At 36.9% G+C, this 20506-nt stretch overlaps 1 protein-coding gene across 2 annotated transcripts in view; it reads left to right on the top strand.

Annotated features, from left to right (window-relative positions):
• GRID2 (glutamate ionotropic receptor delta type subunit 2) overlaps positions 1-20506 on the top strand; it is a 673180-nt gene that overhangs the window by 442607 nt on the left and 210067 nt on the right. For both annotated transcript variants that reach the window (XR_004496988.1, XM_015625795.2), the window contains exon 5: positions 16521-16574. Coding sequence is in view for 1 of the 2 variants with exons in the window: in XM_015625795.2 (XP_015481281.1) it covers positions 16521-16574 (54 nt within the window). In the remaining variant the exon portion in view is untranslated. The remainder of the gene's footprint in view (positions 1-16520; positions 16575-20506) is intronic.

The raw sequence follows: 20506 nt of genomic DNA on the forward strand, positions 1-20506 counted from the left end.
AAGCTCAGTAGCTTCTCACTTTTCTTTGTCAGTATTTGTTATGTGCTCTGGAACAAGCTACATCCAGTCTTTTTACTTTTCTCCATCTGTCTTAATTACAGAGCTAGAGACACTTTAAGAAATTAATTCCTTGTAGTCCCCTCTGTCCTTAGTCATCTGCATTAATATTCATCTAGGAAGAAAAGACACTAGCACAAGGAAGGTGTGTTTCTCAGAAAGGGAAAATAGTGTCACTGAAGCAAGGGTAGAAAAGAGGCCTTCACACTGAAAATACTTTTTATAAGATTACTTGAAAAGTCTTTTTAAGTATCTCTGTATCTTTATTTCAGAGACACTGTTGCTTCATTCCCATGAGTAAGTCCTGTGTCTGCCCTGATAAATCTCTAAAATCATCCTATTATTCTGGAAATTAAGTGATAGCACTGGCAAATAACAGCACTTGGCTGAAAACAGCTTTTGCTCCAGGAAGCAGGGCCAGAAGTCCTGAGGCTCTAGATAAAAGTTTGTTTCTACCTTTAGGACCCAGGAAACAAATAGTCTTAATGGAAGTATTTTCTTGCATGTACTTTAGAAAATATTAAGAAAAAATAAATAAAATAAAATCTTAACTCATTTTAACAATACATATAAAAACTAGGTGTCAAAGACCAATAAATATAAATTGGCAAAGGGCTCTTTGGGGGAGCAGAAGCTCAGACAGGAAAACATTAGTTCATTGGACCTATTTTACAGCACAGTACCGTGGTAATGATAAAGTGAACGTTACACAGCAGTTCTCCAAATTATTTAAGAACAAAAGCAAATCAGTTTATATTGGCTCCATTATCTCACTAGCCGATATAGATCCTTCACTTTTAAGTTTTGGACACTGTCATAAATAATGCACATAAAATCCTTTCACTAGGTGTTTTTTTGCTGTCATGGAAACAACATAATTTTGCTTTAGTGTAAATAAAAGCTTTGTAAAATCATATTTACAAGGGATGTAATTTGGGACCAAATTTACTGTGGTCATATATCCTTTTTCTATTGTATTTATATCATCATTTTTGAGCAAAGAGGAAGGCAGAGGTTTGAAAAAGAAGGTGCAGACTTAAAAGATTTGTGTTTCCTTAGTGAGATTGAAACACAACGCAAAATAAGCCAAGTAGGTGTAAATTGCAAATTCTTCTTCTCTGAGGCTTTTTTTTGTCTGAGCCTCAGTGCTCTGCAATTCAATATCCACAGAATTTTCCTGTCACTTCCTTCTGTTTAGGAGGATGTCCTTGTTGCTTCATTTTATAAGTCACAATTCTAAAAGCAGGTAAATTTTTTGATGTATTATTTCATGTCATGCATGGTCAGTGGCATCTGCTACTGAATAATGGTATTATAATATAATAATTTATATATATATATAATATTATATAATCACTAATTATTATTCACTTATAATAATATAATTGTATTATATATTATTATAATATTATAATGTAATAATAATATACTGAATAATGGTATTTTGATAGTGCATATACAGAGCAGCTCTTGGCTTCCTTATTGTGTCCATTTAACTCAGAGGCAGATAGGTGACTGTGGTCATTATCCTCCTTGGCCTTTTTCTTATGCCTTTCTTCAGCTTTCCTGCATGCTTATACAGCAGAGGTGGCAAAATTAGAGCTAATTAATATGCTTAAGATTATAAAGGAAGCTTTTCAGATTAAAGGAAGAAAAATGTCAAATCGATCACTTTATTATCTGATCTAGTGCTTTTGTAGGTGCATCCTAAGAACAAAACTTGCTCTGATGTGAACAGGCCTCACACAGTGTCCAGTCACCATTAATGTTTGAATGCTGCTTAAGTGTTTACATGCACCCAATCAGCTCAGTTGCACAAGTGTTGGACTGCATCTAGGACCAGAAGCCCATTGAGGAAAAAACTGCATTCAAAATTATTTAGAAAATTTCCTATTATATTCCATGTAACTGTTGTAGTAACAATTTCATAATTGTCCCTTTCAATATTACCTGCTCCTGGCAAGGAAGGTAGAGCCATACAACCTCCTTCCTCTTACCCATTTATGGTGTTGACATCTTCCTGTAATTTCCACTTCTCCCTAGGACAAGAAGAAGAGCATTAGAAAATGTAATCACAATATTTTTACTTGTAGATACTTCAGCTCATAGGTCTGATTTGCCTTTTCAGTGCCTCCATCTGCCTGAGTAGGTATGCAATTGCCAGAAAACAAGCATACACCCATAGGCTGAACAAAGCTGAGGCCTCTAAAGGAGGGGTTTTTTTTCAACAAGGTGACACCAAAAGTATTTACACTTTAAATGCTCTTTGAACAAGTGAAACACAGCTACAGGGAGCCTCGGTTTGTGTCTGAGGGAATACTACAAATGGAACATAATGAAAAGCCTCCTTCCTCCAAAAAGGTTTTGTGATTAGAACATGAAATATTCCAAGATGACAACACCTATTTTAATTTAATTAGGTGAAGGACTATTAGTTTTCTTTCTTTTTCACGTATCTCTTCTCACACTGAACCAAAGCAGGAGTTTTTGTCATGACCCCTCTAATCCTAGCTACTCTCAGATCAGGCTTGGTTTTGGGGTCAGGAAATATTGTACCATGTATTTAATTCCAAGGTTTTTTTGTTGCGTTTGTTCTCAGAGTGAAGACAAAATTATAGTAATTTCTTTAAAATGTCTAAGTATAATCATAAAAACAGTGACAACTCCTTGCTAGAGAAGGTGCCCCTTTTGGTTCAGCTATTGCTCAGTCATGTGCCAGGATGCCATTGTTACACATACAAGTGCAGAACTACAGTGATAAAAATGCATTTTATTGCCATAAATGTTTAAAAAAATTTCCTATCTATTAGATATTGTAACATACATCCAGGAAGATTCACATTTTGACAGCACCACGGTATTGCTCTGCTTTATCTTCTTTTGCCCAGGGGAGAGTGAAATGGATACACATTAAGCAATTTCGATGGCATCTCTTCCATTTTGGAGACAGGATATCGTGTGCAGAGGGTCATGGATCAAAGTTAGAATCTTCTTCAGTAGAACGAATTTTCTATGATGTTTATGAAGAAAATTTTCTCTTTTGCAGGATCCAGTAAAATGCCTGGTTTGGGAAATAAATTTAAGGGCTGGATTACAACTCACATGGAGGACGTTTTCACACGTACAGAGATAAATTCCTGATCTCTCAGGGTATCAGTGTATAGGATAAGATATGGCAGATGAAACAAATAGGAATAAATTTGTGGTGTAGGTATATATGTATACATAAAGTGTGTGTTGTGGCACAAAAGGAAAATAAGCTGATTTTGTTTGGTTTTCAGATAGCTGTGTTTGTAGCCTATGTTGCAATCATCAGACACTGAAGTTATGAAGGTTTTGAACATGCCTGCAGGATGCCAGTGCAGGAAATGATCTGAACATGAATTTCTCATGATTCCTTAGAGCTCTTGATTCTTACTCTGAGCTTTAATTCATATCTGTCTCTCACAAACATTAATATAAAACCACAGAAGTCCCTTCCTTTCCCTTCTCTGAGTTTCTGGTAGATTGCAGATGAGGTTTTACTTTGGACTTTTTAATTTTTTTTACATTTTTAAAATAATTCGCTTGACTCCTCTAGTCAAAATTATTAGTGTGCACATGAGAAGTGACATGAAAAGATGTGATACTAAGGCACTGCCTACCTAAGTGGCAAGAAGTGGGATTAAATGCATCACAACATCCCTAACTGTGACAGTCACATGTCTCTTACTCGGGAAGGGGCCAGGAAGATTGAAAAAAAAAACACAGGAGAGGAATACTCAGGAAAAGCCTTTAAATATCCACCAAGGGCTCTGCTGGTGCATTTCTGCTATGCCCCTGAAATGTTTTTTCCTCATCCTGATGGTGCTTTGAGGACGGAGATCAAAGGAGGAATTGACAGATGAGAAAGCAGGGTGACTCCAGGCAGGGACCTGGAGCTGAGGTGGATGTAAGTGCCCAGCCCAATTGCAGGCAGTGCCCTATAAGAAGCACAGAGGGAAGGCAGCATGGCCCTAAAAGCAGCTGTAAAAATGCAGTCAGGTGCAGGCTTTTAGCAGTGTCTAAGCAGCTGTGTTTAATTGCACGACACTGTGCAGCAATCAGGTTCCCTTCTTGCTCACAGGTGTGAAGTTTGTGGCTGGGGTATGTGGGAAAAGCTTTACTCACTCCTGTCCCTGATGTAGCTTTAGAAATTACTCAGGAAGTGACCTGACATTTGACACAGCTCTACTGAGCTGTGCTAGCCTGTCTCAGGTAAACTGGGATTTGGTTGTACTTCAGATGGGCCGTAATAATGTTCACACTTTCAGAATTTTACTTAGGTCCTCATGACAAATGTATATCTCTCCTACTTGCTGCATAATAGAGCAAAAAATTACCTTCCTATATTGTTATAACCCTTTTTCTATTTGCCTTTCTTCCTTTCCATTTATTTTTATTCTCTGTCTGGATAAGCTTTGTACTTTGTATACATGGGGGCCCACAGAGGACTTCTGATGTACTTGCTTCCAGCTGAAAATACAACCTTATAGCCAACTTGTTTTTCCTATCAGTCTGGAGAGAATAGTGCTCTATCTTGTTGATCATCCTCGTGTAAAGCTCATGTATCACTTCAAGGATTGTCTGGATATTGGTTCTGTCAGTTTGCTTCTATCACCGTCAAAAAGCAAAGACCATGTGCCCATAATATTAATAGTCGGAATAGAAGAGATATATCACTGTTCTGGTTCAGGTTAGTCAAAAAGATGATTGAAAGAATGCTACAAAAATGCAGTGCTTAAAGGTGAAAAGCTGCTTGACAGTACCTGTGGGAAAAAGGAATGTGTTGCTAGAAAATTTATGACACTCTGTAATGTGTCTTTCATAATTTACATTGAGGTACCTGTGCCAGCAATCTCATACACATACGACTTATTTTCCTCACATGAGTAATTTCATCAGCTGAGTAATCATATAGACTTTGGAGGAATTGTTATAAAGAGTCGAGTTTATCTATCTGCTGTTTATCTATCTAAACAAAAAAAAAAAAAAAAACAAAAAAACAAACAAGGCAATTAGAATTATGGGTTTGGCTTGTTTCCCATTTTAAAAGAAAACCAAAACCATGTTGTAATATAGGCTTAAATAGAATGGTCTTCAATACTTCTTTCTATAAAAGTTCAAAAGGCCTTATTTTTCTATATAGCTCATTTTGCTAAGGCTATAGTTGTTTCCAGAAACTTAAAATGCAGAACTAATTGTATTTTTAACAAAGTGCATTCTGTTTTTTCTTTTCTGGAATGTGCAAATCCTCTTAAAGTTTTTCCAGTCTTTTTACTTTTCTTCATCAAAGCTTTCCAATTTATTTTTAAAAGATGATAGCAAGGATCTAATTTAAGCCTTTTTGTTCAGAAAGCCAAAAGAAACAGGCAACTGTTCTACAATGAGAATTTGAGAAACAATTCTTAGCAACTTAATCCCTACAAATTATTAAACTGTAAAGAATGGCTGCAATTACTTTGTGCATGTAAACACTTCTAGTTTTCTGGGTTTTTATGACTGCAACTTTTTCCTCTCCTGTAATTCCTCTGTTTTGTTTCTGATGACAAATGAAGTGGTTTAGAATAACCATACTTGATGGCTAGAAAGTTTTATCTTTTTCTGTAACAGAATACATATTGGCTTCTTCTGCTATTCTTTCACTGATAAAGATATTTTCAATCTGTTAGAATCTCTCCCATTTTAGAATTGATCCAATGTCCCAGCTGCGGTTGTGTTTCAGGTGTGCTTGAGCCTGTAATTTTGGCATGTTTGTATCTCCAGTGTCTCTGGGATGTTGCTTAGATTCTTTGGATCTGGCTGCAATTACTGTGTGGAACCAGCTTGTAAACCAGCATCAAACAATGATGAAGAACATATAGATTTTTTTCTCTTTATAGAGCTGGAATATATTTTAACCTGTATCAGTTTCTGCTGAGTTGTCATATTTCTGTTAGCTTAACCATTAGCTAGAAGAGAATTGTGGTAATACAGAGAGTACTTTGTATTCACCCTGAACATTAATTTTTAATAACCTTCATTCAGTGACATATATGAAGGATTTCAGACTGAAGGTCTGCAAACAGATATCTGGCCAGAAGGTTTTTTCAAGCATATGAACCTGAACTGTGTTACATGGTTGATGTTAGGACACACATTGCTTATCAAAATATTTAAATGATGGTCTAGGTTCATGTAGCTGGCTGGCTGAACTACTTTCAGAAGCAAGCATTTCCCAAAATTTGGAGGTACTTTATGAGGAAAATTACAAAAAAATAAATAGAGCCATTACAAGAAAAGACTGCTGTTTTGATCCATGGCCTCTGTAAGACTCAGTGAGTCCTTGTGCAGACCTTCTGGACATGCAGTGCCTTTGTACCTTCAGTAAGAGTGATCCATTTTGTTCATCTCTTGTGAAGCACAGAAGCAAAAATGGCCACTGGGCTTCACAATTTGGTGACCAGAATGTTTTCAATATGTTTAGAAGAGATTTTGTTTTTGTACAGGTGTTTTTGAGAGGATGTTTTTCATAGGAAGCTTCAAGCCTGCAGCCAGTTAGAACTCTATTAAACTGCTCCTGATTCTTGAACTCCTATTCCCAGAAATAAATGCTTTCAGCCTCTGTGCTTGGAGAGAAGCTGAGTGATAAGTTTATGTGCAAGTCAGAAATGGGAGCTATCTCACTTGAACCTCTGCCACTGTTGTTCTCTACAGATATGTGAAATGACAGGAGAGGCACCACCATGAAGCTGAAGAGCAAGAAGAGCTGATGGCTTTAGCGATATTTTGTCACTTGAACAGGGACCTTTGTTAATAATGCCTGTGATAGGAAAATGAAATACTTTCTGTTTCAGTGATGCCAGTCTGATGCTTTTAAGGCAGACAGCAAAGAAGAAAAAAAGAGCAGCACTGTTATATTCTGTAGTGTATAAAGTTTAACATTTTCCCTGATATTCAGTCAGACTAAATCTTGAGTTTACCAACAGATGCAAAAGGAGTTGAAACCACATTTCCGTATCACTAATAAAATAACACCCTGCCAGCATAATCAGGGCTAGATTTTCAAGGCACTCAACATGTATTTAAAAACCTGAATGGAATGGGCAAGTTTTCAAAGGCACTCAGCATCCTGCAGCCCCTCTTGAGGAAAATCTGAGTAACTTGCAGATGCTGAGCAATTCAGAGGGTCTGGCCCTAAAATAGTCATGTGCTATTCTTGGAAATAAAAAGACTAAAGGGTGAACTAAGCCTTGTGCTTTCAGTTTGAAGACATCAATTCAATCTATATGTTTAATAGTTCTTGAAAATCTTTCAAAACTTTAAAAACAATGGCACCCACACTTAATATCAAACCATCAACAGGAATGGGCCAAATTGAATAGTTTAATCATTATTGTATTAATTTGGATTGCTGGTACCTTGGTTGGACAGGAAGTTTTTCTATGGGAAATGGCTGCTATTAAGAAAATTGATGTCATGTCTGGTTTTTCTGTTTGCTTGCTTTTGAGCAATAGTGTCTAAAAATACTTGTTCACACTACCAAGTAGCCCCCTGAATCGGGCACCCTGTTCTGCTGTTGCTGTTCTCTACTTCAAAACTTCAAGCTTTTCCTCAAAGCCCATATTCTTCACCCTCTTTCTGACAGTGATTTCCATCCTAATTGCATATTCTTTTTATTTAAACTGATGTAAAGAGTGACTGTACTACAATCTAGAGAAATACTGAGGTATAAAATTGAGTATTGATGAGAAGGGAAAGGTTATTTAAAATACAACCTTTATATGATTCCTATACAAGTTTTATTTGAATCAATTTTCCTTTTGCTGAGTGCAGTCAACCCACAGTAATGCACACTGGGAAGGAATCTTGTGGCTCACAAGTGTGTTTTTCTTCAGTCTTAATTGTTCAATGCCTTACTAAAGTAGTAACTTTAGTTAATCAGAATTCTCAATTAGAAACAATAGGTATACGTTTAAAGAGGAAGCAAATATGACTTTGCATATTTTTATATGAGCTAACAAAGGAGCATATATTGAAATTATGACAGATCCCATTTTATCATCTGTTTTTTGTAGCCTCCAAAGCTACAAATTTGGATATTACAAACACTTTTCAGAAGGATAACAGGAATATTAATCAAAGTATAAATTTGGAAGTAAGAAAACCAACTGTGAGAATAAAGTAATCCTTAAAATGAAAGATACATAAATTGCTTATAGTTATTTCATTTTAAACCTACAGTTTACACACTGACCTCAGAATGATGCATGAGTTTAGACACCTATAAAATATACAGTAGCTTTTCTCAATGATTAAGGAAATTAATAGTTTTTAAAGGCCATTTGTACCAGACAGAATATGTTTTCATTTTGTGTTCTCACTACAAGCCCGTGGTCAAACTCACTGAAGTATTAATGCTGTATTTATTTACTTTTATTGAATATTTAACAGTTTTCTTTTCTTTAGCATGAGGTTGGTTTCTTTACTTTAACAGCCTCCATCTCTAAATATTTTAGGACAGAAGATAAAAAGTGTTCCCTGAAGCTTGACACATTTCAGTTGTAGTTATGATGGCAAGCCAAGTTAATATAAAACTAATTATTCAGTGGAGTAACCCAATACTTTTAGTTTAAAAGTATAATTATTTTTAAATAAATCTGGAAAAGTGGAAAACTGATCAAGTGCTTCAAACATTTATTTTTAAAAAATACATTTTCATGAGAAAGGCAAATGAAGCCATGTCAGCCATATCACCCACCCTTAGAAGGACACGTGAAGCAAATTTCCACTTGCCTCCCCCAAATACTATAGAAACTTGCTTTCTAATCCTTGGTAAACGTCTCTGTCAGATTTCACCCAGTGGTTGGTTTTTGATTATGTTGTTGTTGGTTGGTTTGGGTTTTTTTGTTTTGTTTTGTTTGTTTGTTGTTGTTTTTTGTTTTGTTTTGGGAGGTTTTTTGTGGGGGTGTTTTTTTTGTTTGATTGTTTGTTTTTCCTAGAAGGAATGTCGGGGAAAGGAATCCCAGAAAGAGGTGATTGGGTGATTGTCCAGAAGAACAAAAATAAGTATTGCCATGTGTGGTTTGATTTTTACATCTCTCAAGAGTAGAAATGAGTAGAGATCAAAATTTACCAAAATATTGCCTTTAGTGAAGAGAGATTCTTATGAGCTTTAGTTTCTGGTGTATAAGAATGAGCTTTATAAATCAACTGATTTCCCTACTGAGAAGCTCAAAGGCTAAGAGTGGAAGCACAGAAAGAACTTGCTGTGGCACCATCAGGAAGAAATGGTGCAAACAGCCTGATAAAATGGTGGTGGTTTGATGAACTAGGAGCTAGAAGGAAGAAAATATAAAAAAACGTACCTGAGGGTCTCCATGAACAACTCCTGTTGTGTTTGATGTAGTACAACATACAAAATAGTGCAGCTCCACACTTTTACCTTTCTACACTTTGGATCAGTTAAGGTAGTGTTCAGTTTATCACTTAACTTTCTTTTCTGTTTAATACTCTTTAATTTCCATATTTTGCCTTACATACCAGTCCTTTGGGAGACATCTGCAGTATTGGAGACTGCTCTGAACGCTCACACTAGTCCAATGGCATCTCTTTAGTTAAATGTCATGTTAAGACATGGCCCCTGACTTCTTCTGTTTGATTGGTTGTTGTTTTTTGTTGGGTTGTCCTTTTCTTGGAGAAGAGGTGGGAGCAGGGTTAAATTGGAGTGCTTCCTATCTCACATGTGTTTGAGTTTTTAATCATATATTAGTGATCTGCAAATTGTTATGCCCCTGGGGGAGAAAATTAGGTTAAGACATGTTCACCTGTAAAACAGCAGTGGTGGCTCCAAGAGGATGGTCTTTTTCAAAGACATGGACAGCAAATCCAGAGGTATTGTATGAAAGCATTTTATAAGTCTTCCAGTTGGAAGAATGCAGTTCAGATTGCAAAACCTCATAAATTGGACACATTGTAGGCCGACAGTGTTTGGGAAGGGTTTACAGGAAGTTGGTATCACAGCTCAACTCTTTGGAAACTTTCTAAACCACTTTCTAAATTACTCCAATATCAGTCATTCCCAGAGCTGTGGACTATGCAATGCCATCTGTTGGCTTTTGTGAAAAAAATCCAATGGAAAGTGTTGTTCACTCTATGGTGGTCCAGCAGAAAGATTCACAGTCAGTACTGCAGCTCCTGGTGGAGCAGGGAACAGTTTGAGACATTCCCTGCAACATTTTGGAGCCATGGCCTCTGGGTGCCTTGTCACAGAGCAGTCCCAGTGGTAGCACAGGTAAAACAGGAGCCAGAGAGCTCTCCTCTGGGTTTCAAACAGGAGATACTTGAGATAGCCTGATCCTGTAAGGATCTGTTCTTACATGCAGCATTACTGCTGGCCTGGGTGTTTGCAAGGCTTGTCTGAGTAGTTGTAAGTGTGTGGAGCTGAAGTTTGAACATCCAGAATGGTTTTCCTGTATTTCCTTTGTGAAGATGATGATCTGCATCTTGCAGTTTTTGCCCACACTTGTGGGCCCGTATCTACAAGAAGGAATCGATGCAGATAATTTTTATGTCATTTTCCACTAACTGATTTGTCCTTTTCTGTCAAAAAGCCTTTTTTCTTTCTTGCTTACTACTGCAAATGGAAAAAGCTTGCGTGCTGGCACAACGACTGCATTATTTGCTTTAGATTTTCTTGCATTTAGGCCATTTGAAGGTTTGAGCATGAACAATAGAAATAGTTATGATAAATTGTCAAGCTCTTCCAAAGATTCAGAAGTTCTGGAGTTACTCCCAATGACAGATGATTTGTCCTTGCTCATCACTTGTCATCTTTGGCAGCATTTTTGTGCTCTCTGCTAAATCTCCCTCAGTGTGTTGAATTCTTCAGAAAAAGAAAATTAGTTTCTGTTTCATCCATGTTTGTGCTCATCAGTTCAATAGCATCCATGTTTCACTAAGTGGAACACCTTCCTCATGAAGCATGAGTTTGATTTTCTTTAATAGAGTGATAGGAGAACTTCTGGAGCTTGACATGAACATATTTCTAAAGTTACAAAGATGTTATGAATGATCTTTTGCATCTATTGCTGCGGATTTCTTTCACTGTGTATGAATGACACTGCACACTTGATAGGCTGTATCCTTTGCTGCAGGATTTGTGTAACTAATGACAATGTTTTCAAATGCTTGAGTGTGAACTCTCTGTTCTGTGTCTGAGAAAAGGCTGAGTGAGTAGATAGTGATTTTCTTTTTCGGTTTTTCCACGATTTTATTAGGTCTATTTCCTAACTGGCCTGCTAACTTGCTGCTTTGAATCTTAGTAATGGAGAAATACGTGATATGGCATTATAAAAAATTGAATACCAACAATCTATAGTTGAAAAATGCTGAATTCAGAAAAGTAGTTTTCTGAAGGAGTTGAAAAGTAGTTTTCTGAAGGAGTTGGTTAATAGGCTGTCCTCTTCTTGTTCTCTGACACTGATTTAGTTGTGTGAGACAGGAAGAGGTCAGTGGCAATGGGCATTAAACTGAAACACAGCTCCAGAGTTGACTCTGGAGTTCTGCCTACAAATGGATGTACTCAATGGCATGACAGACATGGCACCTCAAAAGCACCCCAAAATATTTTTATTTTTTTTTGGGTGGGAGATTCTTTCAAATATTTTATCTTTTGGTAAATAAATACAATCTTAAATGCAGAACAGTCAATACAGGATTAATAAATTCTGCTTCCTTTAGCTGGTAACTGGTAGTCCTATTCATCACAGTTAGGAAAGCAACTTATATTTAGAAGCTCAAAGGCATCTGTTTGGGGTTAGACCAGACTATTTCAGTGTCTTACCTCCAAAGGTGACTTGAATGCCTAAAGGAGCAGTAAAAGCTGGGTAGGGATATATGATACTTTCTCCTAATGCTCTCCTGGCTAGCAGCTCTGCTTAGCTTCAGAGAGCTTTTTGCATTGACCTATAGTTTGTATGTTTGTTAACCCACAGCTTGTCTGATTTCCCCTAGAGGATGTGTGAAATGAGAATTTGTCAAATAGCTACGTGGTTTTCTTTGTTTTGGGAAGTCTCAACTTTCCTCCACTTAATATCTATGTGGAATTTTGGTATTTAGCCCTCATTATGAATGCACGCTCTAGTTTTCTCAGTTTTAGCTTAAGAGGTGAGCTGCATAAACAATAGGTTCACCTGCCTTCTGTCCAGTATGGAAATTTCCAATCTGTCCCTTACCTTTTGGGAGGGAACAGCACTGCTTCCTGTCACAGAGCCAGCAGAACCAGTGAGGAATCTGAAACTTGCATTATATTCAAATGCTTGTGGTCTTGAAGCCCCAACCTCCTACACGCCCCAATCGAGTTGTTTTATTGCTTCTAAAATAGAGGATTTCAGATTTCTTTTTCATTACTGCCCTTATGCGCTTGCAAACATTATTCTCTGCATTCATTTTTCCCTGGCACAGAGCACAAGTTCATGCCAGCTCACTTCATATGCATGCAGATATGAATTTCAACCAGAAGAGGATCATCACTCAGAAAAAAAAATATTTGTTTTACAATTCTGAGCATGTTAGGCATAGAAACCTGCTGCACAACTGCCTTTAACACTTCCACTGTTTGTGCTTTTTAGGTTACAGTCAGTTTTAAGCATACCCAACTGTGCTCTTTTTGGGTTTTTTTTTCACTTCACTCTTATTTGTTACCATCCCTTCTAAGTGAAAATGCAGTGTCTTTTTAAAGTAAAGAGAATGGCAAATGCAGTAGATAGACAAGGGCATTCTGGAACATTGTGTCATGGCTGAAAAGGCCTGATGTGTGCAAGTAATGACTGCTGTAATGATGAATAATTGGATCTAGGTTGTGTTACTGCTGACTTTAGACAGTTTGAGGGTTTTTTTAACACATTTATTATAGTCTTCTATTTGTAAACTAGTGCCTAATAGCTGCTGTTGGAGATAATCTTCTGATGGTAAGGTTATGCATATGATTACTCTTAGCATTTGAAGAAAACTTTAGGATTGAGCAACTTTTTCCCTCAGGCATCAAAACTGAAGGTGTACATAACATGTATATATTTATTTAATGTAAAACAGTGGATGTGCCAGTGAATTCATCTACACTGAGAAACATAAGGAGCACAATAGCTGGAAAATATGGAAAGGCTATTAATGATGATGATAACGTTATAGTGACCTGCAATTCCTACAGACATAGAGTCAGAACGTGCACTGCTAACTTTAAGGTCGATTAAATGGACAATAAAGGCCATGCTGGCAGAAGAGATGTCAGGAAGGGAGAGACTGAGATGCAGCACTTTGATGCTGCTGAAATGAACAGCTCTTTTGTGAGAGATAAGGCTGAATGACCCAAGGATGAAAATATGGCCTTGAAATCCCAGTCTAATGCTGACTCCCAGTTCAGATGTAAATCTGTCTTAAAAATCTAGCAACTTTCTCAGGGCATTATCAGTCATCTTTTTAAGAAACTGTCAATACCAGAGCAAGCTTTGGGTAGATGGGCCAAGGAAAATGCCAAAAAGCAGCTTCTAGCAGACTGAAAGGTAAAGTGAATTTTTAAATCAGGGGCTATTTGCAGCCCATCTAAACTTAGAATGTGTTACTTTGAGTGTCTCTGAGTGTACTACAGGTTCATCTCAACTTGACATATGCTTTTTGAAAATGTTTTTAGTATTAGGTAGATTCATGAATACATAAACTTTAATGGATAAAATATGATCTTTCTGTTGAGGAGTTTCAACTGTAACTAAAAAGTGATTTAATTTCATCTTTTTATTTGCAAATTGTGAATAAATCTGTCGCAGGTACCCTGAGCTGTTTGAATTAATGCGAGTGACTTGTGAGACCAGTCAGCCTCTTTCCAGTGACTGGCTAAAGTGGTCTGTGAGCTTTACATAATAAAAACAGTGACACTTAGGACCATATTCAATTGAAAAAGATGTTCTCTGATTGAAATCTGAGAATCTGGGCAAAGCAGGTACTCCAAACCAAATATTTATTAAGAAACTAAATGAACTGAAACAAAAACGGGAAATGCAATACATTAGAATCTGATCAGCTGAAGCTTCAGGCACAGAGATGTTATCTGGGCCACTTTTAACGCGTTAATAAAAAGTGAACAGAAAATGTGAATTTTCATTTTGTGGATTCCTTAAACCTAATTTTTTGGTTGACTGCCATTTGGAAGCAGAGAAAGAGCTTTGGAGCCTTTTGTGAAACACATTTATTGTAATTTTCCAACCACCACTGGGAGACTTGACTCGAGGGTGTCACTGGCAGATTGCCTTGGAGCCACAGGAACCTTATGAGACCTCATCATGAGCAGAGCAGTTACAGTGGGGCAGACGTTCCCGGAAGGACATCCCAGAGCCAAAAGTTAGGAAGGACAAGGTTGCTAGGAACCTGACAAGAAATCAGAAAACATGCCAACTGTGCTGTCTTTTTTCCTTTTCTTTCTTTCTTTTTTTAATTTTATTTTATTTAATTCTGCTTACTTTCAGCAGAACTTTATGTAGATTGACTAGCAGAATTGTTCCTGCATTAGTAAGGCTTTGATTCATTTTGTTTTAGGGAAACCTTAAATGACAGCTTATGTTGTAAATGGGATAAACTTTCTATGCTTTGGAAGTTTATATGAGGAGCAAATGCTCCATTGAGAACTTTGTTACTACTCTGTCTTCTTTTGACTGATTTTGGTTCCTGAGTGTGTTTGTATTCCAACTGGTTTGTTATGAGCAATCTGATCAGAACAGCCATGTTCCAGTTCAAGCATCCTGGCTCAGTCTGATGTGCTACCTCCTATCACAGTTACTCAGTTTCTGTCTTATTCTTTTACACCTGCTGTGGGAACGCCTACTGTGGAGAATGCAAGAAGATATCAAAGCAACACAACAAAATATCATGTTGTTTTTAAGTATTGAACTCCACATAAATTAAGGACCCTGATTCCTGCTAATGCTCTTGAAGTTTTCCAGAACCACAATCACAGCTATGGCTTTCAATCCCCCTCATTTCTGATTAGTGCTGTGAGAGTTTCAAATAAGGAATCAGTCATATACTGCTGCTCTTGCTTTCCCCTCACCTGAGTCTCTCCAGATCAGAATTTCCAATCTTACCTTATAATTCTGCTAAGCAAGAAGTGATCCCAATTCTAATAGCCTTTGAATTAATAATGAGGGTTATCAGTGTGTGGTTTTTTTGATGCTCTTAATATTTGTGGCCAGTTAAATTGTTCTCCTTTGGACATGGTACGGTATAAATTGCTGCTATCACTGGCAAGTGCTATTTGTGTTGGTTGTCATTAAAAGCCAATGGTCCAAGTAATAAGAGCTCAGCACTAGGCATCTAATTGAACATTTAAACACTGTCAGTTCCAAAATTCGTTTCTCTTCTTCTTTGGGTTTTTTTCCTTTGTGTTTTTTAAGGAGATATTCAGTTATATTTTGTTTTCAAGGGGATAATACAGTTTAAAGTATCTAATAGTTACGAGTATGAGCTGTGAATCAAGATGAGCATGGTAACTATACAAATAAAATGAAATTAAATTGTGTTTAAAACTATTTGTGTGTTAATCCTAATTCAATTTCATGTAGAAAAAAAAATTGAAGGCGTCCAGCTTTTCCCAGAGTTTGTTTCTGGCCTCGCTTTTGTCAATGATTTCTTTCCTACCTAATGAAAGCAGAACAAGTGTATATTTTCCTCTTCATTTGCACTGTGGAGTTGATTCAAAAGTGACTTGCTGCAAAGGTGTAGTGGATTCAAGAAGGGAAAGGACTGAGTGAAAGATGAGTTAGGAAGCACATGTTCAGTCCAGCAAGAAGGCAGGTTATGGAAAAATTTTCAGCAAAGGAAAGGAGAAGATGTATGAGAGGAGGATGAGAAGCCTTTTGTGCATGGAACCTGAGACAGGCTATAATTCATCATCCCTGTGCCAGCCCTCTTTCTCAGGAGAACCCTTTCCTTTCTGTTCTTTGCACTTCTGTGAACTCTATCATTTGTGATTTGAGGTTTTTTGTTTGAGTTTGTTTTGTTTTTCTTTAATTCAGAGGCTTTCAGGGTAGGTATACACTGGAAAGGCCTTAGAAGGAAGAAATACAGAAATCTGACAAAAGTTACTTGATACTAATTTTCTGCCTTCCTCTCTGTTGCTTCCTCTCAACACACAGTGCTAAGACAAGAATGCTTTCCTTTTTCTCCTCAGTCAGCTGAAACATATTCTTTCCTGTGATGTGGCCAATGAAATGTATTTTCCAAGTTTAATTGGCAAGTCAGGCAATAACACAAATGCTTCTGCAGCATGGTGCTAAATGTTCTCTATCCTCACTTCAACAGCAAAAGTTCTAGAGATCATGTGCTTTGGTTTTTGTCATCTGCAGAGAGCATCTATTATTTTTTTTTCTGGCTTTCACAAGCAAGCTGACTGATAGCTGGTTTGTTCTCTATTGCAGGTCGTGGAGACTAATTTGGTTGCTTTTGACTGTCACTGGATCATTATAAATGAGGTAACTGTCAAGTGAACGTTGTTGTGAACCATGAATCCTGTTTTCAGGCTTGCTGACAATATTCATGCTGATTCTCACTTTGCCAACAGGAAGCAGTAGCTATGACAAAGTTCAAGCACACTGAGGGAGTAGATGTTGCTTAATAAAAGTAGAATGACAAGTTCTTGGACTTTGCTGTTTTTTCTTGCCTGTTTTAAATGCAAGTCCCTCTATGAATAAATGGAAAATAAAGTGAAAAAACCCTTAATTTCTAAGTATCTCAGGAGTTTACAATTGACTGAACTGTTTTCACAGGATTTTTAAGCCCTTTTTTAATATGTAATCTTTTGTAGTTAAGTTCTTTAATTTTGTTTATATTATAAAGATTTTGTCTTAATAATCAAAATAATAATAATAAAAAAACATATTTCCCTTTCCTTTATGAATTCTCCAAATGATCCATCATGGTTGATAGCCAAACTTATTGATATTAGTGGGAGGCTCTTTGGAAGACTTTTGGATTAGGTAATATGTAAGTGTTCAAAGAGGGAAAGAAGAAAGTTAAACTGAGATTCTGCTTTTACACTGTGAAATAAGTTCTTCCATGGAAGCTTGTCAGATAAAATATGACAAGTCAATATGTGAAGTAGTTTTGTATATGAAGTATTGAGCACTGCAATCCAGGTTTGATGCCATTCAGGTTATTGGAAAATAATTTAGGTTTGAAATAGCTGGATTCCCTGAGTAGATTACTATCTCCTAACATGTTAATCATGCAGCTCCTCTATATTCTCAGGATAAAAGGCTGCATGTAAATTCCATGTCATACTATCTGGATTTACTGTACACTTCTGTTTTGATACTAATTACTGGATTTTCATTGGTATGCTGTGCTAAATCAGTGGATTTTTAGGCAGTTTTCTTTGGGAAAGAATATGTCTCTGGAAATGCTGTGTAAAGAAAGCAGGTCCAGCATAACCATTAGTTTGGGCCCTGATTTGCTGCTCATCAGGACTGTGTGTATTTTCCAGCACTGAATGGGGCTTTGCTGGAAGAGAGCCCAACTTTAATCTACAGGTAGTCATGTGAACAACATACATGGGGTTTTTTTCATGTCTGATTAAACTAGAATTCATTTCAGAGTTAACACTGAGTATTTTAAGAGGAGTGTTAACTGAATCCAAAGCTGTCCACTGCAATCAGATCAGACAGCAGTTCCTTGATAAAGCTCACATTTTAGCTTGCTATTCAAATTAAAGACACTGCCATTAAATTTTTTCTTTTAAATGTTACATACTTCTCAAAAGATCTAAAAAAGGTGTTTGCTTTTAGCTGTTTCAGCTCCTTCACCCTCAAAAAAAAACAAGACTGAGGATCCATTCCTAGAGTATATGCTTTCTCTTTGCTTTTTAGTCAGAAATTAGTGTCTCCATGGAAATAAAAAAATCTGCTTTTTAAGCATTGTTATTTGCACATTGCAGCAGATGAAATGGCAGAGCAATCAAAGTGGTTACCACTCAGCTGCCTTCTCTGCTCCAAAACTCTTTCTCTGGGCTGCGGTCCCAGGAGCAGGAAAAGCTGAATGATCTGTACAGATAAATGTTCATCATCCCCTCTTAGTTTGATAGTCTTGTATGTGAAAAGAGTGAAAGCTGTCATTAAGTTCATTCCAGAAAACTGCACTAAACCATCACCATTAAAGTCTCTGCATCTCATTCAATAATTCCTCTTTTCTCTTTCAGAGGAGGTGAATACGTTTAATGCTATCTCAGCTTAATCTGTTTCTGGACCTAAATCCATACTCCCACTTAGGTGGATTTCTAGCTCTGTTTGTTTGAAAATGCAAATAATTTCAATATTATGTTGATGGAGAAATCATATTAGCAGTACATAAGCAAGAGTTCTGCTTTGCCCAATTTTTCCTTGTCACTATGTTCAAACTACAGCAGAAATCTACATGTTTCCTGAGTGTTTGATGTTGGGTAATTGCTTATTGCAACGTTTTGCCAGTTCAGTAATGAGATTGCAATGCCTCTATTTGGCAGTGCAGGACTTGGAAATGCAGAGATTTGTGGGCCCCTTTCTGTGTGATAAATAAAACAGCTATCTTTATGTCCCAGTCTGTTTGAGGTGGTCATCCATTACCTGTTGATGGCCACAGTACCTCCATATGACTGGGAGATGATCTCAGAGCTCTGCCCATTTTGTTTCTTCTCTCAATCTTTTGTGACAGCTTAGACACCTGTGCTTGAGTGCTTATATTGGTTAAATGATGCTGTCAAATAAGTAACTAACACTGCTTCTCTGGCCTCCTAATTTGAAATTCTAAAATGATCTATGACAGTGAAAATGCATTGCTTTGTAAATTCTTCATCTGATTGAAATAATTCCTTGCCTTGAGATATCTAAATAAGTTGGAATTGTCTTTCCTTTTCCACCCCTGTACCAAGGGAATACAACCTTCTTACTGACTATAGTAACACAGAAGCAAATACTACCTTCAGTTTTGTGATGAGAAATCTGTTTAGGCTTTGTGAGGTAACATCTGTTATTTTAATTGCTCACTCTAAATGCTATAATGCCTGAAAAGAGTTCCTTAATTTTTATTGTCCCATTGCTTGCTGCTTTATGCAATACAGCAAATTTTCTTGAAGACTGTGTATCATAATGTGTGTGTGGGAGGAGGGCAATTGTTCCCATAAAATGAAAGAATTCTTAATTTGCTAAAGCATAATGCATCATATTAGACCATAGAAAATAATGCAAATCTCTTCTGATCAGTAGAGCTAAGGAAATGCTCTCCAAATAAATGTTCCTGTTTCTTCAGGGCCTTAAAGCAGATGTTACAGTTCTTTATTTAAAATTTGAGGAGTCATAGATTTGAATGTAGTCATGATCAAATATGCCTTAACAAAATGTGAGAATGGATTTCTCACACTCATTCTCCCTCTGTCTATCTGTCTTTACTTCATTTCCTCTGAACAATAGTAAATATAGCTTCAAAATTCCAGGATAGAAAAATTGTATTTCTTCCATGACTCTTAATTCACAACTGTACGGTAAACCTAGATTTTATTTAGTGGAACCGAAGAAGGGACATTTATATGATGTTTATCACTTTCCCTTGCTCTTTTTAAAATCAAGAAATTTCATTTTTCTTCCATTTTAAATAATGTCTCAAGCATTTTCCTTTGCTAAAACATTCAGGTTATCTTACTATTATCTTGCTTATACCCAAGGCTGCCAGCAGTTCTTTAATGCTATTGTTTACTCAAGGACAGCCCCAAACACTTGCCACTGCCTAGAGTTGCAATGCAGGAGGTGAAAACATTAATGCTTCTTTACAAAGGATTGTTTGGATTTCATCTGCTATAATGTGGCAAATTATGACCAGATCTATTAGGATGGAATGAGTGCACAGAAAAGCTGATTTGTCTAAGAAGAGAGTGGAAAGGTTGGCTTGGTTGGCCTATGAAAGCAAAGACTGAAAGAGGATGTGCTCTCAGTGTATAAACACTGTGTTTATAAACACTTACAGAGTGTGAATAAATACATCATTGTCAGGAGCTTTTTTTTTTCATTATCAAGGACAAGGTTGGCACAAGGATAAATGAGTTCAATTTGTGCATGAGTAAACTGAGGTCAAAAGTTGGGCAAAGGTTTCTAATTACCAGAGGCACCAGAGTCTGGAAAAAACTCCTTCTTGATGAAAGAATGAAAAAATCTCCAGACTCTTTTAAAGACCAATTTATGGGAAAAGTTCCAACAAATTTGCTCAGCATAGCACAAGAGAGGATTGGGAGACCTACAACGTTGTATTGAAAGGTTGTATGTATTCTTTTTGATGAAGGTATTTTTCCTAGGAGATGGCCAGTCCTAGGCCCATCTTGTTCATCATGTTTCAAGCCCAGTGCACTCCACCATGAATAAGAGTGTAGAGCATAACCATGTTT

The sequence above is a fragment of the Parus major genome, chromosome 4, assembly GCF_001522545.3.
Source record: "Parus major isolate Abel chromosome 4, Parus_major1.1, whole genome shotgun sequence".
Lineage (NCBI taxonomy): Eukaryota > Metazoa > Chordata > Aves > Passeriformes > Paridae > Parus > Parus major.